Here is a 16,055-nt window from a genome sequence, read left to right as displayed (position 1 = left end):
TCTTGCAGGTCTGCTGGGTCCGACCATCCAGGCTGAGGTTTATGACACAGTGGTTATTACACTTAACAACATGGCTACTCATCCTGTCAGTCTTCATGCTGTTGGTGTATCTTACTGGAAAGCTTCTGAGGGTAAGTGAAATGCCTTTCTATTGTCCTGTCATGCTAGGGATAGAAAGGTGAGATGTACTTGTTTATGAGGGTGGCTGCCTTAGTTCCTTTTGGATTGTTACAACAAAATACCTGAGACTATCCAGGTATTAGCCCCTTCAGAGCATCTGCTGACCAAGAATAGATCTTGCTTATTTAAATTGTCTTTGTCCTGCTTGTCTATTCTTAAAGCCTCTCTCATTGCACATATATTTTCTGTCTGGAGAAATCAGTTTGGTGCTAAAAAGAGAAAGAAATGGGGGGGGGGGCTGACTTGGAGTTTCCCCTTAACTTTGAAAAAAATGAAATACCTACTTTAAAAAAAATGTCAGTACCAGGCGCGGTGGCGTATGCATGTAATCCTAGTGCCTAGGGAGGCTGAGATAGGAGGATTGTGAGTACAAAGCCAGCTTCAGCAACGTAGTGAGGTGCTAAGCAGCTCAGTGAGACCGTGTCCATAAATAAATTCAAAATAGGCTGGGGATGTGGCTCAGTGGTCGAATGCCCCTGAGTTCAATCCCTGGTACCCTCCCCCCCCCAAATAATACTTGACAGTTTATGAAGAAAAGAGGTTTCTTAAGAGCTCATAGTTCTGAGGGTTCAAGAGCATGATGCCAGGATTAGCTTTTGGTGAGGACTTCATGGCAGATAGCATCACATGGGGAAACAGGAAGCAACAGAGTGAGGTAAGAAAGCTGAATTTATATATTTTTTTAACAATACCATGTGTCCTAACCCATAGTCTCAACATTGGTATTAATGTCTTCCCAAGGTGGTGCTGCCACAACATAATTACCTTGTAGTAGACCTCATGCTATAATTTGGGTCTGCAATGTCCCCCAGAGTCCCATGTGTGAAAGGCTTAGTTCATAGCCTGTGGCACTATTGGGAGGTGGTTGGACTTTAAGAGGTGATGCCTAGTGGGAAGAAGTTATGTCATTGGGGTGAGCTCTTGAAGGTATATTAAGACCTTGCTCCCTTCCTTTTGCTTTCTCTGCTTGTCAGACATGAGGTGAAAGGCTTCTTCTACCATGCATTACCACTATGATGTACTGCCTTGCTACAAGCCCAAAAGCAATGGGCAAAGCAACCATGGACTGAAACCATGAGCTAATACAAAGCTTTCCTCTTTTTAAGTTAATTATCTGAGGTATTTCATTACAGTAATGGAAACCTGACTAACGCATGCTTCCTCTTAAAGGTTCCACCACTTTTTAGTACCATTACATTGAGAACTAAACTTCTAGCATAAGAACATTTGGAGAACAAAACACATCTAAACCATAACAGTGGGACACCTGGAAATGAATTCATTCTCTTGAAAGCAAACTTACTGAAAAATATGACAACAACAATAACAATAATGACTAAAATGTACTTGAGTTTAAGGTCATATAGTTAGTGAGTAGTGAAATCAGGATCCAGACCTAGACACATCTAACTCCAGAAGTTGTACTCTGAACCACTACACTACAGTGCAATGATTGTTTTTCTCTTGCAATCTCAGCTCTTCTTTATAGTGTCATTCACAGGCAGGCTTTTCTCACATAATGGCAAACCACTAAAAGCTCTTGGCTTGCCTTGTTCTTAGAGATAGTGATCCAAGAGTGGGAAGGAAAACTTTTTCCTTGTACTTTCTGATGTCAAGTGGTATGGAAAATGGAAGCAAAAAAATATGTCAGGTATCTACAAATATAGGTCTCTATAACCTGGAGGACAGAATGTTTATTTGGCCTAGCATGGGCAAGTAACAGGAAGAAAAAAAATGACCATATTCTTTAATCCTGCACACACCAGTTACTTTTTCTTCCAAAATTACACATATTCCTCACTCCTTAAAATCGCTTCCTCTAAATGCACTTTAAATAAAACCTGCCATTTTCTTAAAGCCTGTTCCTTCCTGGCCATAGTTATTGGTCCAAGTTAAGCCACTGTGGCTATCAAGCACTTGAAATGTGGTGAGTCACAATTGAGGCATACTATAAATACACACTGGATTTAAAATACGTAGTACAAAAGAAGACTGTAAAATATCCCACTCATTGTCTATGACTACATATTGAAATTATAATATTTGGATATATTAGGTTAAGTAAAATACATAATTAAAATAATTTCACCTATTTTCTTTTACTTTTATTAACATGTCTATGAGAAAATTTAGAATTACACATGTGCTCACGTTATATTTCTATTGGACAGCACTCATCTGTACACTCCCAAAACAATGTCATTTAACATATGTTGAAGCTGCTGCTCCTGATGTGGTGACTCATGTTTGAACATGTTTCATCATGCTGTGTGACCCAAATCTTCATTGTGGCTTTGTCAAGGTATTTATTTGGAGACCTAGTGGAAGAAAATTTCATGAAGTCAGGAACATTACTATTTTAATGTAAGCCCCCAAATTGATTTAGATTTCCTGTTCTCCCTTGTGGAGCCAGGACAAGAATCATAAAAATTCTATCTCATCTGCCTTCTCATGCCCAGAAAACTTCCTAGGGAGGAACTTTCCTTCTTTCTCCTTTTGCTCTGACTTCCCAGGCACTCCCTCACCACCTAGCAGAAGCACAAGGTGAGCTCATTAAAACAAACAACCTGTTTGGTAATACCCTTTACTCTAGCTAGCATTTCCTTAACCTTCACAATGTAGAAAATGAGTGAAGAGGGTGCCAAAGTTGATGATGACACTGTTCATATAGTTGATAGCATATGTAAGTCAAGAAGATTCAAGTAAGTCATTAATACATTATTGGCATATATACTCTATATTATACAGCCTAACTATGCTTACATGTTGACTAAGTTCTTATTCTGAAATGAGATTACCTTAATATTCTGGATTTCTTTCATGAATCCACATCAAATTTGGGTTGGGGTAAAGTAACAAGAGAGGATAGACAGTATAGAGAAAAAAAAGGTCACCCATGTTTTTGCTGGAGATGATTAGGCTAATTCTATGAGCTTTATCCACTTGGGAGTTTTCAGAATGATACAGGGAAATTTCAGTTTTTAAAAAAATTTTTTAAAGAGAGAGAGACAGAGAGAGAGAGAGAGAAGTTTTTAATATTTATTCTTTAGTTTTCGGCGGACACAACATCTTTGTTTGTATGTGGTCTGAGGATCGAACCCGGGCCGCACACATGCCAGGCGAGCATGCTACCACTTGAGCCACATCCCCAGCCCCACAGGGAGATTTTAGAGAGGTCATGGTTCCTACAATTTTGTAGCAAGGGCTAAGCATAGACACAATTCTTGTGTACCCTAACCTGGTGAGGTCTGGGCAAATGGGTTAAACAGTAATATGGCTTACCAGAGTTGACTTGGGAGGTAAAAATGACAGACTTGCAAACCTATAGAAATACAAAGCAGATCATTGAGTGAATATTTCTACATTGTATTATAATTGTACTTCTACATTCCCCATCAAACATAGTGTTGGCCCTATAGGGAAGAACCAAGTTAAAATTTTTTAAATCTCTGTATCTTAACCATGCCTGCCTATCAAAGAGTGTTAACAAAGTATATATCCAATGCATGTTTGTTGATGAATTGACTTGAATTGATCAAAATGATGCAAGAATGGAGGCAATATTATTAATTAACAGAATCTGGAGATGTGAATAAGAACCTGATTTTTACCACTTATGTTAGGGTTAGTGGTCTCAAGCTCCTCTGGAATACATAAGGCTTTCTCCTATTTATAGCTGCTGCTTATTAGTTTTTCAAATTAAATTGCTTCCTTCTTTTTTTCATACAGTCAATTATTCTTTTTTTTCTTAATTTTTTGATTTTATTTTATGTGGTGCTAAGGATTGAACCCAGAGCTTCAGGCATGCTAGGCGAGCACTCTACCATTGAGCCACAAGCCCAGCCCACTTACTTCTTTTTTAATTTTTAAGATCTTTATTAACAGATAATAATAGCATATCCTTTGGAGTACATTTGGATGTTTTTATACATTGTTTATTAAATTAAATTTATTTTTAACTATTACATTATAACATAAAGATTGTTCATATTAATGGGGAGTGACAATACTTCCAAACATGTACACCTTGTGTTATGTTTAAATGACACTAAACACATCTGTCTCCTCAAACATTTATAATTTCTTTATGGCAAAAACATTAAAAATACTTAAAGTTTATTTCTTATGTAGAATCCATTTGTTCCAATGAGCTTGATATATTCCTCTGAGTGGACAATGGGCATAAAAAGGACAGTTTTCTACCTTCTTTCTTTAGGAGCTGAATATGATGATCAGACTAGCCAAAGGGAGAAAGAAGATGATAAAGTATTTCCTGGCGAGAGGCATACTTATGTATGGCAGGTCTTGAAAGAGAATGGTCCAATGGCCTCTGATCCACCATGTCTCACCTACTCATATCTTTCTCATGTGGATCTGGTAAAAGACCTGAATTCAGGCCTCATTGGAGCTCTGCTGGTATGTAGAGAAGGTAAGTATGTGAAAGGGTAGGACAGAAATGAAATAAGGACATAAATAAGGACAGGGTTTTTTCCTAGTTGTACGTAGACACAATATCTTTACTTTTATTATTATTTGGTGCTGAAGATGGAACCCAGGGTCTCATGCATGATAGGCGAGCGCTCTACCTCTGAACCACAACTCCAGCCCAGGACAGGATCTTTTAATAACAGCATTTGTGTTCTTTTCTCTGAAAAAAAGATTCTTTTCTTTTCCTGGAAAGCTTTATGGAGGTAAACACATCAGTGAGTGGTTCAAGTGCTTAATTTTTATAAGTCAAAAGTATATAAAATTTGAGTAATGTAGATGTTTGTTTATTTTTGTAACTAATTATCTTTAAAAAAATCTTAATTTTATTCATGTGTTTTTAATTTATACCTTAATAGCATAAAGTAAATTAGGTAATTAAACTTTGTATAATTTAGTTTTAATCCTGTTTTTATGGTGCAATCAGCTTCATTTGAACTTTCTTATGTTCTAGTTCTCTATTGTTGAATAACCCCACAATTTAGTGGTTTAAAATGACAACAATAATTGATTAAACCACCAAACTGTTTTCCACAGCAGCAGCACTATTTTACATGAGGGTTGAAATTTCTGCACATCCTTGTCAATATTTGTCTTTAATTAATAAAATAGGCATCCTAGTGGGTATGAAGTAGTATCACTTAAAATTGCAAAGTAAAAACGTTACATATTTTCCATCCATTTTGTAATGTTTTTGTTTTCTGTTGTATGTGTGTGTATGTCTGTGTGTGGAGAGAGAGAGAGAGAGAGAGAGAGAGAGAGAGAGAGATTATATTTGGCTTGTGTTTTTGTATGTCTTTTAAATTCCGTTTTTCTAGTAATTCATTTTAATGTATTTTATAAAAGTAATAGTCCAAAACAAATTTGAAATTTAAATAAATAACCCTTTATCACAGATGGTTTTATAAACTGTGGAATAGGAAACTTTATATCAAAGAAACAGTGTTACAGTAAAGCTAACAACAAGACTACATTTGTTCTTATTCTCAAGCAGTTGATAAAAAAGTGTCTCCTCCTAGTGGTGATTTTTTCTATGATGGGATTTTATATAGAAGATAAATTCATTCATATTCCCCCCACTCTATTTCCCCCAGGGAGCTTGGCCAAAGAAAGAACACAGATGTTGCACCAATTTGTACTGCTTTTTGCTGTATTTGATGAAGGTTAGTGAGCTCCAATCTGAAAGAAGTCAAATTATTACCTTAATTTTGTATTTGAGAATGTGGACTGCTTCTGTTCAGAGTAGGTGATTATAGAAAGATAAACAATATTACTATTCAGGATAGATCCTAGAAATAGAATGGTGAGATGCATGAACTTGATGATGCTATTTGTCTTAGTCCATTTTGGGTTACTATAACAAAATACCAGAGGCAAAATATTTTAAAAATAAAAAAGGATTATTTAGCTCATAGTTCCAACAATTTAAGAGCATGGTGCTAGCATCAGCTATGAGGTAGGAAGATAGAGGAACTAGGTCACAGGTTTTCCTTGTTCCTCTCCTTAAATCCATAAGCAAAGACTTTTGATTGTACTTCCTAAATACATTGTTTAATCTTCATCTCTCATTAAGTATGTGACTTTTGACAAATTAACCTCTGCATCTGTTTCCTCAAATCTAAAATATTTTCTCAAACAGTTGTTATGAGGATTAAACTTTAGCCTTTTTTGTTGCTGGGGCTAGTTGCTGAAGGTAGCTTTAAACTCTTTATCCTCTTTTTCAAGTTGTTGGGATTATAGGTGTGCACCAACACACCTGGTAAACTACTATGCTCTTAATTGAGGCCTCCATAATTTTTCTCATGACTAGTCTCCCTGACTTTTGAGTTCTTGACCCTTCATTATTACTACAGCAGTCTGAGAAATGTCTAGTACTTTAGCTCTAATTTTAGAGAGGAGGTTGAGAAGCTTTCAGGTGTGTAGAGTTTCATTATAAACTGAAATGAAGCAATTATGACAGAGACAAGGACTGACAGCCCTTTTCATCTACTTCCCTTTAACTAAATCATGGCTCAAACTAACCAATATTCTCCCTTTCCCTAGTTATTATTTGTCATTATTCTTTCCAACCTATTGTTATGGACAAATATAAGGAGAGACAATCAGTTTGTTAATGTTTTCTCCCTCCTCTCATTGATTTTGAGGGGATAAGTCACCCATGTCTATTTTTTAATATATATTTTTTAGTTATAGATGGACACAATACCTTTATTTTTTTTAAATTTTTATGTGGTGCTGAGGATTGAACCCAGGGCCTCACACTTGCTAGGCGAGCGCTCTACTGCTGAGCCACAATCCCAGCCCTTCCATGTCTATTTTTGTGACAAACTTTTTTTTTATTGTTAGTTGTTCAAAACATTACAAAGCTCTTGACATATCATATTTCATACATTTGATTCAAGTGGGTTATGAACTCCCATTTTGTGACAAACATTTTTAAGTTGTGAGTATCTTTTTCTGAAAGGAGGGAGGCAGGAAAGAACAGAAGGAGAATCACTCATGAAAGAAAGGTTAGGTGACTTTTTTTTAACCTTCTCTCTCATCAGGGAAGAGCTGGCACTCAGAAACAAAGGGCCCCTTGACACAGGCTATGGATTCTCCATCTGCTGGGCCCTTGCCTAGAATGCACACAGTCAATGGCTACGTAAACAGGTCTCTTCCAGGTATGTGCATGCCTGCTCAATAATCCTCAGAGTTTTTTGAATTCAGCATTAGAGCTCTCTTCTCCAATTCTCAGACAACTGTGCATCACAATAGAAAGCCCACTGAAATCTGGCCTCTGGGTTTTTGTTTTGTTTTGTTGGTATTGGAGACTGAACCCAGGGGTGCTTAACCACTGAGCCACATCCCTAGCCCTTTCTATTTTTTATTTAAAGACAGGGTCTTGCTGAGTTGCTTAGGGCCTCACTTAGTTGCTGAGGCTGGCTTTGAACTTGCAAGCCTCCTGTCTCAGCTTCCTCAGTTGCTAGGAGGAGTGTATGTGTGTGTATCACCCCTCTCAGGTTTATTTTCCTTAATTATTTTCTATATTTTTCAGTAATTCTATAATGAATATTCATTCTTTTAGAGTTAAGAAAGAAATCATTTTTGAAACATTCAAGCTCATGCTCTCACATACCTTATAGATTAAGAGATGGATAATAATGAAGGAATCAATATAAAAATGCAAAATTACAAATCAACAATTACTCTGAAAGAAAATTACATAATTGTATATATAAGTATATAACTAAGGAAACTGACTTAGACTATATTTTCTTCATGAAGTGAAGTGAGCTTTAGAACAAGATAAGGAATAACTATTATTTACTATATTGCCATGGTTGGTGTTACAATGGATATGAGAGGTGACGATGGTGACAAGGAAATCTCTCACTTGTATAATTGCTGGATGGTGCCATTCACTTAGATAAGGAAGTTGAAAGAGAATGAGGTATTGAAAATTACAAATTTGGGGGCTGGGGTTGTGGCTCAGTGGTAAAGCGCTTGCCTAGCATGTGTGAGGCACTGGGTTCAATCCTCAGCACCACATAAAAATAAATAAATAAAATAAAGGTACATAAACAACTAAAAATATTTTTTAAAAAGAGCAAATTTGGTTTTGAAAAATGTAGGTTTTATGAGCTATCCAGGTGGGAATTTTGAGATGGTAATTTGGCTATATAAGTTCTAGGAGAGGTCAGAAATGGATCACAAAAGAAGGATCAGTCTGAACAGAACCAGACAGGTGTTTGTCAATTAACAAAAGTATTTTCCAGTTATTTACTTCTAAGCAATAGTTGTCTTATTCTTGTTTAACAGGTCTGATTGGATGCCACAGGAAATCAGTCTTTTGGCATGTTATCGGAATGGGCACCACCCCTGAAGTGCACTCAATATTCCTTGAAGGTCACACATTTCTTGTGAGGAACCATCGCCAGGCCTCCCTAGAGATATCTTCAGTAACTTTCCTTACTGCTCAGACAGTCTTGATGGACCTTGGACAATTTCTGTTATTTTGTCATATCTCTTCCCACCAACATGGTAATATCTTGGAACTTAAAAATGAATATTGTGAATATCCAGTTCTACTTTCAATGGGATTTACTGGGCAGTGTATAGGAATATAGTATGTTACAGAAAGTGCCATTATAGAGTTTGGATTATGTTAGACCTCAACTAAAATCCCCTAGTTGCTAGTATCCAAGTCAGTATTTTACCTTGAGAATAAGATGGTTTGAGTATTAGTAGTATATTTTTAGTTGAATGTCTGTTATAGAGGAAGAAGGGATAGTTAGGGATGGGTGAGTTGGGGAAAATGAGTGGGACAATATTTCTTTGGTTTCGTGGCCTGATATCATTAACTAGCCTTCAATACTATGGAAAGAGAGACTATAGGTTGTAGGTGAAGAGATGTTTTGTGGGAAATCTAGGCAAATGAGGCACCACATGAGGTTTTTAAGGACTACCTGATGGGAATGTTTTTTTTTTTTGTTTTTTGGGTTTTTTTTTTTTTTTTTTGGTACCAGGGATTGAACCCAGGGGTGCCTAACACTGAGCCACATCCTCAGTCCCTTTTTATATTTTATTTAGAGACAGGGTCTCACTGAGTTGTTTTAGGACCTTGCTAACTTGCTCAGCTTCTTTTTCTACTCTACTGTGGCCATGGAAGGCTGTCCTTGTTGAGCTTCTGTAACACAATATCAAAACTGGGTAATTTATTAGGAATATATATATGTACATATTCATATATATATATATATATATATATATATATACTTCTATATATTTTTTCCTATGTATATAGAGAGGGGGGAAGAAACCCAATTCCCACATTAACAGCATTAGTCTATTCATCAGGGTGGTATTGCATTTCTCACGACTAAAACACTCAGGGTCACTCCAGTGAACTGGGCTGTACAAAATAACCACACAGAGACAGAGAAATACCTTTTTCTTTGGGTCCTGTGATGGCTCCTGTGACCTTAGGGGTCCCTGGAAAGAGCAAGTGAGAGAGAGAGAGAGAAAAAGAGAGAGAGAGAGAGAGAGAGAGAGAGAGAGAGAGAGAGAGAGAATGCATGTGTTGAACCCTTTTATTGAGGAGAAGCCATTCAAATCAGGCAAGGGGTCAGGTTTTAGAGGTTTCAATGTAGCTTTATGATGTCTGCTGTCAGCAGATTGGCTGACATGTAGGAAGGTCACACCCAAAGGCAGGCAAAGCAAGAAAAGTGGACACACAAAGGGAGTTTCCATGGAACATTCTATCCCAAACAGAGCAAAAGGGTAGGATTATAAAACAATAGGTGAGTGTAGCTCAACCCCAGGGGTGTGCCTACTCAGAAGACTGGCCCTTGCTATCAGAGGATGGGGGAGACTGAGTCCTGACTCATTGCACTACTGTGCCAGACTACAGTGATCTTTCAGATCCCCATGGTGCATCAGGATTGGAAAGTGTGGAACTCATTGTGGCTCCTCACATAGTGGAGCCTAAACACTTCTTAAAAGTTCTAACTCCCAATACCATCACCATAGCAATTAATGCCAACATGAGTTCTGGAGGGTACAAATATTCAAACCATACAGAGGGCTGTTGGAGAAAAACATTGAGGAGGCAATCCTTTGGCCATATCACTCTTATGCTAACCTCTCTCCAGATTCCTTGATTACTGTAGGAAAGATATTTGATCTTGGCTGTGTATCCACCCTTTCCCCTTACTTTCTATGAGTTAACATGTTTATAGTCCTCTATAGTAATTAAGAATAGAAACTTCTTTTTCCTGGCAGTTACATATTTATGGAATTTTAACAAGACATTAGGGAGTAAAAAATGACCAACAAAATGGATTATCTGATATTTCCTGGTTTCTTCCTCTGATCTTTGCTTTGGCCATTTTCCTTTTGCCTGACACTCCTCCATCTATTTCTTGCTCCTTTTTAAAAAGTTGTTAATTTTGTCTGATAAAAAATGTAAATATTTCTCTTTTGGAACTGGTTTTGAGCCTAGGAATTTTTTTTAAAAAAATGGAGACTTCAGGGACTTTATATTTTTCCTGGTAAGCTGTTATTAAATCAATAGTTTATATGGTAAGTCACTGGAGTAAATATGTTCTAGTTAGCTTTTTTCAGTACTGTGACCAAAGATCTGCAAGAACAACTTAGAGGAGGAAACGTTTATTTTGACTCATGGTTTCAGAGGTTCAGTCCATACTCTGCTAACTCCATTGCTCTGCACGTGAGGTGAGGCAGAATACCCTGGCAGAGGGACATAGCAGAAGAAAGGCACTCAGGACATGACAGCAGGAAGCAGAGGGAGAAAGAGAAAGTTCTGCTAACCAGAGACAAAATATAAACCCCAAAGCACATCACCAGTGACCCACCTCCTCCAGCCACACCCCACCTGCCTACAGTCACCATCCTATTAATATATTTCCATGGGCTAATCCTTTATTAGATGACACCTGTCACAATCATTTCTCCTCTGAACATTCTTGCATTGTTCACACAAAAGTTCACACATGAACTTTTGGGGAACACCTCACATCTAAACCATAACAATATAGAAATCATTAGTTGATATGGGGATGTGGAGTTGGACTGCCCTAGGCTTTCAAATACTAAAAATATAGAACAAGGAAATTTAAGGTACTTTCTTTTCATTTAAGGCAAGAGAATCCTATAGGAGTCTGACTTTATTTGGTTTGTTTGATTCCAGATGGTATGGAAGCTTACATCAAAGTAGATAGCTGCCCAGAGGAACCTGAACTACGGATGAAAAATACCAAAGAGGAAGAAGAATATGATGAGTATCTTGATTCTGAAATGGATGTGTTCAGGTTTGATGATGCCAATTCTTCTTCCTTGATCCAAATTCGCTCCGTTGCCAAGAAGCATCCTAAAACTTGGATACATTATATTGCTGCTGAGGAGGAGGACTGGGACTATGCCCCATCAGTCCTCACCTCCAATGACACGTAAACACATTTTGACTCTTTCCTACTCAAAATTTGTTTCTCAGTTATTCAAACCAAGAAATCCTGAAGCTATGTTTAAGAGTTAGTACAGGTATAGAATCAAATGGCAAGGGTTAGTGTTAGCTTTCTGGTTGCTATGACTGAACAACTAAGTTAAAGGAAAAAAGGTTTATTTTGGCTTGGTTTCAGAGATTTCAGTTCATGGTTGGTTGCTTGGCCACATCATTTTTGGCCTATGGTGGCACAGTATATCATGGTAGGAGTGCCTAGTGTAGAAGGCCTGTTTGCCTCATGAAGGCCAGGAAACAAAGAGTAGAAGGGGCCAGGAGTCACAATATCCCTTCAAGGGTACAGCTCCAGTGACCTAAGTTCCTTTCACTAGGCCATACCTTCTAAAGGTTTCACCATTTCCCAATAGTGCTGCAGGCTCCTGTCTAATCTTTTAACATGTGAGCCATTGGGGGACACTTCAGATCCAAATAATAGTAGGTATTAACATATTTGGACACTACTAAATAGTTAAGTAGTAGACATAGCTAAGTAGTAGAGATGCTTATATTTTTCTCACTCCCATTAAATCACATCACATGTTTAAGAGTTGGATTTTTCCTATTTCTATCCCAACCCCTCATATTTTTGTCTCTCATACAGAAGTTATAAAAGTCAATATTTGAATAATGGTCCTCAGCGGATTGGTAGGAAGTACAAAAAAGTCCGATTTGTGGCATACACAGATAAAACGTTTAAGACTCGTGAAACTATTCAGTATGAATCAGGAATCTTGGGACCTTTACTTTATGGGGAAGTTGGAGACACACTATTGGTAAGTTAAGGATAATATTTGGGATTAAGTAAGAAGAAAAAGTATGGGAGATTTTGAATTTATACAACATTCATAATTCAGCCTTGCCTCTAATGGACATGATCTTTTAAAAATAATAAATAATATAATAAATAATAAAATATAATTATATTTAAATATATCCATATTTATTATTGTTTATGATAATAATAAATATGGATATATTTAAAATATAATTATATAAGTATGTAGAATAAAATTTAATATCACCCATTAAACTCACCACTCCTTTAAACTACTCATGGATTAGATTTTGATACATATCCTTCCTGAACTTTTTTCCTGATTATATACATTACGAGTCAGCAGCCTACACCAATTTAGCTTATGGCCTGATATTTGCAGAGCCTACTAGCTTAGAAGGTAATTTATGTTTTTAAAGGATTACAAAGAGAGGAAGAAGAGGAACAGTGGAGGAAGACAGAGAGACAGTGTAAATGTTTACTATCTAGCCTTTCCCAGACAATGGTTGATGACCTCTGATCTAGGGTATTAAGAATGCTTACAAGGCACAGTGGCTCAAACCTGTAATCCCAATGGCTCTGGAGGCTGAGGCAGGAGGATATCAAGTTTAAAGCCTCACCAATTTAGCAAGGCCCTGATCAACTTAGTGAGACTAAGTCTCAAAATAAAAAATGAGGGCTGGGTTATGGCTCAGTGGTAGAGCACTTACCTAACACATGTGAGGTGCTGGGTTAGATCCTCAGCACCACATAAAATAAATATAAAATAAATAAAATAAAGGTATTGTGTCCACCTACTATATATATATATATATATATATATATATATATATATATATATACACACATATATATACACATACACACACACACACACACACAAATAGAAAGGGCTGGGGACGTGGCTCAGTGGTTAAGTGCCCCTGGGTTCAATCCCCAGTATCAAAAAAATAAAGAAAGAAACAATGCTTACACTGCAAATAATAATCATGAACATGGTTTAAATAAGTAGTGGTTTATTTTCATTACAAGAAATTTGTAGTTATGAGCTGGGTGTGGTTGCGCATGCCTATAATCCCAGAGGCTCGGGAGGCCAAGACAGGAGGATCCTGAGTTTAAAGCCAGCCTCAACAAAAGAAGTGAGGTGCTAACCAACTCAGTGAGACTCTGTATCTAAATAAAACACAAAATAGGGCTGGGGACGGGGCTCAGGGGTCGAGTGCCCCTGCGGTCAATCCCTGGTACCCTCCCACCGAAAAAAAGAATAAATTTTTGACCTTGTGTTAGATAATGGTTTCTTAGATATGACATCAAAAGCAGAAGCAACCGAAGGGGAAAAAAAAAGCCTTTATAAATAACTTAATCACTATTCAAAATGTGTGTACCTTGAAGGATACCAACAAAAAAGTGAAACAATAACTCACTGAATAGGAGAAAATATTTGCAAATCATATATCTGATCTAATACCCAAAATATATAAAGAACTCTTACAAATAAACAATAAAAATACATGACCCAACTAAAAAATGAGCAAAGGATTTATATAGACATTTCTCCAAAGATAATATACAAGGTAATCAGTGAACACATGCAAAGATGCTGAATACCAGGGAATTGCAAATCTAAACCACAATAAGATGCCACTTCATATCTACTAGGATGACCATGAACAAGAAGACAGACATGGGTTGGTGAGGACATGGATAAACTGCAACACTCATAAATTTCTGGTGGGAATATAAAATAATGAATCCATTAATGAATAATGAAAGTTCAAGATGGAATGACCATGTGACCTACTAATTCTACACCTATAGAATTAGAAATATAACCAATAGAAATGAAAATATAGGTCAATTCAAAGATGTGTATGCAAATGACTATAGCAGCACTCTTCATAACAGCTGCACAGTGAAAATCATTTAAATATTCACCAATTGGCTGGGTTCAGTGGTGTACCCTATAATCCCAGCCATTTGGGAGGCTGAGGCAGGAAGATGGCAAGTTCAAGGCAGCCTCAGCAACTTTGTTAAACCCTCTGCAACTTAGCAAGACCCTGTCTCAAAATAAAAAAGGGCTGGGGATGTAGTTCAGTGGTAAAACACCCCTGGATTCAAACCTCAGTACCCAAACTGAGAAATGTTCACCAGTTGGTGAATGGATAAACAAAAGGTGTTATGTCCATAAAATTGAAATATTATTCAGCAATTAAAAGAAATGAGCTATAATCTGATTTCTTTTCAAATTATATAAATATTTTGCCTTTTAGTAAAAGAGATGACTCACATTCTGCAACATGGATAAGACTCAAAATATTTGGCTTGGCTTTCTTCACACCATAGTGAGACTTCTTTCATGTTGGCTCAGGGTTCCAACTGTGTGTGTTCTAGTAAGCAAGTCATAAGGTTTATCACCTTTTATGACCATCATCAGAAGTAACATAGCACTTCATGACATGATCTATTAGTTGAGATTAGTCAAAGCCCACCCACCTATCATGAAAGAAAAGAAAATATGGTCCATCTCTTCATGGGAAGAATGTCAATGAATTTGGGAGCCATGTTTCAAAGCTTACATAGAGACTGACAGCTTATTTCTCTAGTTCAACAAATATTGGTTGTAAACCTGACCAAGACAATATGAGAAAGGAAAGTTAAAATTAAAATTACAGATCAGTAGCATTATAAACACAGGTTAAAAAAATCCTAAATGAAAATCTGTAAACCCAACACAGTAATGTATATAAAAGATAATACATTATGACAGAATTATCCCAGGAATAATAAGTTAGCTTAATCTAAGAAAATCAAATGGGTAATCCAGCATATTAACACATAAAAGCATAAAAAGGGAAAAGACCATTTGATAATTTCAATAGCTGCAGAAAAAATCATTTGTCAAAATTCAGCACCTATTCATAAATTTAACAACAAATTGGAATTATAAAGGAATTATTGTCCTGGTAAAGATATAAACAATAACAACAAAAACCCACTAAGTATCATTCTTGGTAAAATGCAGAAATCCTCCTATTTAAGATCAGGACAAGAAAGGTAACACATCTATTATACTGGAAATCTTAGCTTGTGTTCTTACAAGAAAGGGAAAGAAAATTTTAATATTTGAAAGGAATAAATAAGAGTATTAATATGATAAGAAATAGGTGGTTTTAACAACAAACCCCATCAGTATGTATAAATATAATTCACCAAAAAAATGTGGGGAAAAAAGAAATATGTGTTTTACCAAATGAATGGGCTTTTAAGACGAGTGCAAGTGAAAGTAGATTTTTAAAAAATATATTTAAAAAAAAGTCAATGGACCTTTATTTTATTTATTTTTACATGGTGCTGGGAATTGAACCCAGTGCCTCATACATGCTAGGCAAGCACTCTACCACTGAGCTACAGCCCCAACCCCAAAAGTAGATTTTTTAACCTTCATTATCACACATCTGCAGATGTAGAGGAATAATTAATGTCTCCATGGGTCTTCATCTCTGCTTCCTTCCTCTCTTTTAAAGCTCTTTTAAATCAGATGATACCACTTGCCACTCCTGCTTGATGCTATAATCAACTGTCCTTCTAGTCAGGTTTGCTCATTCAACGAACATT

At 36.6% G+C, this 16,055-nt stretch overlaps 1 protein-coding gene across 5 annotated transcripts in view; it reads left to right on the top strand.

Annotated features, from left to right (window-relative positions):
* Positions 1-16,055, top strand: part of F8 (coagulation factor VIII) — a 98,356-nt gene that overhangs the window by 16,887 nt on the left and 65,414 nt on the right. For 4 of the 5 annotated variants that reach the window (XR_011705694.1, XR_011705693.1, XM_071606537.1 and 1 more), the window contains exons 3-9: positions 9-131; positions 4,397-4,609; positions 5,760-5,828; positions 7,212-7,328; positions 8,467-8,688; positions 11,357-11,615; positions 12,267-12,438. Coding sequence is in view for 3 of the 5 variants with exons in the window: in XM_071606537.1 (XP_071462638.1) it covers positions 9-131; positions 4,397-4,609; positions 5,760-5,828; positions 7,212-7,328; positions 8,467-8,688; positions 11,357-11,615; positions 12,267-12,438 (1,175 nt within the window). In the remaining 2 variants the exon portion in view is untranslated. The remainder of the gene's footprint in view (positions 1-8; positions 132-4,396; positions 4,610-5,759; positions 5,829-7,211; positions 7,329-8,466; positions 8,689-11,356; positions 11,616-12,266; positions 12,439-16,055) is intronic. The other variant, XM_071606536.1, reaches the window with a different exon arrangement.

The sequence above is a fragment of the Marmota flaviventris genome, chromosome X (genome assembly GCF_047511675.1).
Source record: "Marmota flaviventris isolate mMarFla1 chromosome X, mMarFla1.hap1, whole genome shotgun sequence".
Lineage (NCBI taxonomy): Eukaryota > Metazoa > Chordata > Mammalia > Rodentia > Sciuridae > Marmota > Marmota flaviventris.
This window is presented reverse-complemented; position numbering and strand designations above follow the sequence as displayed.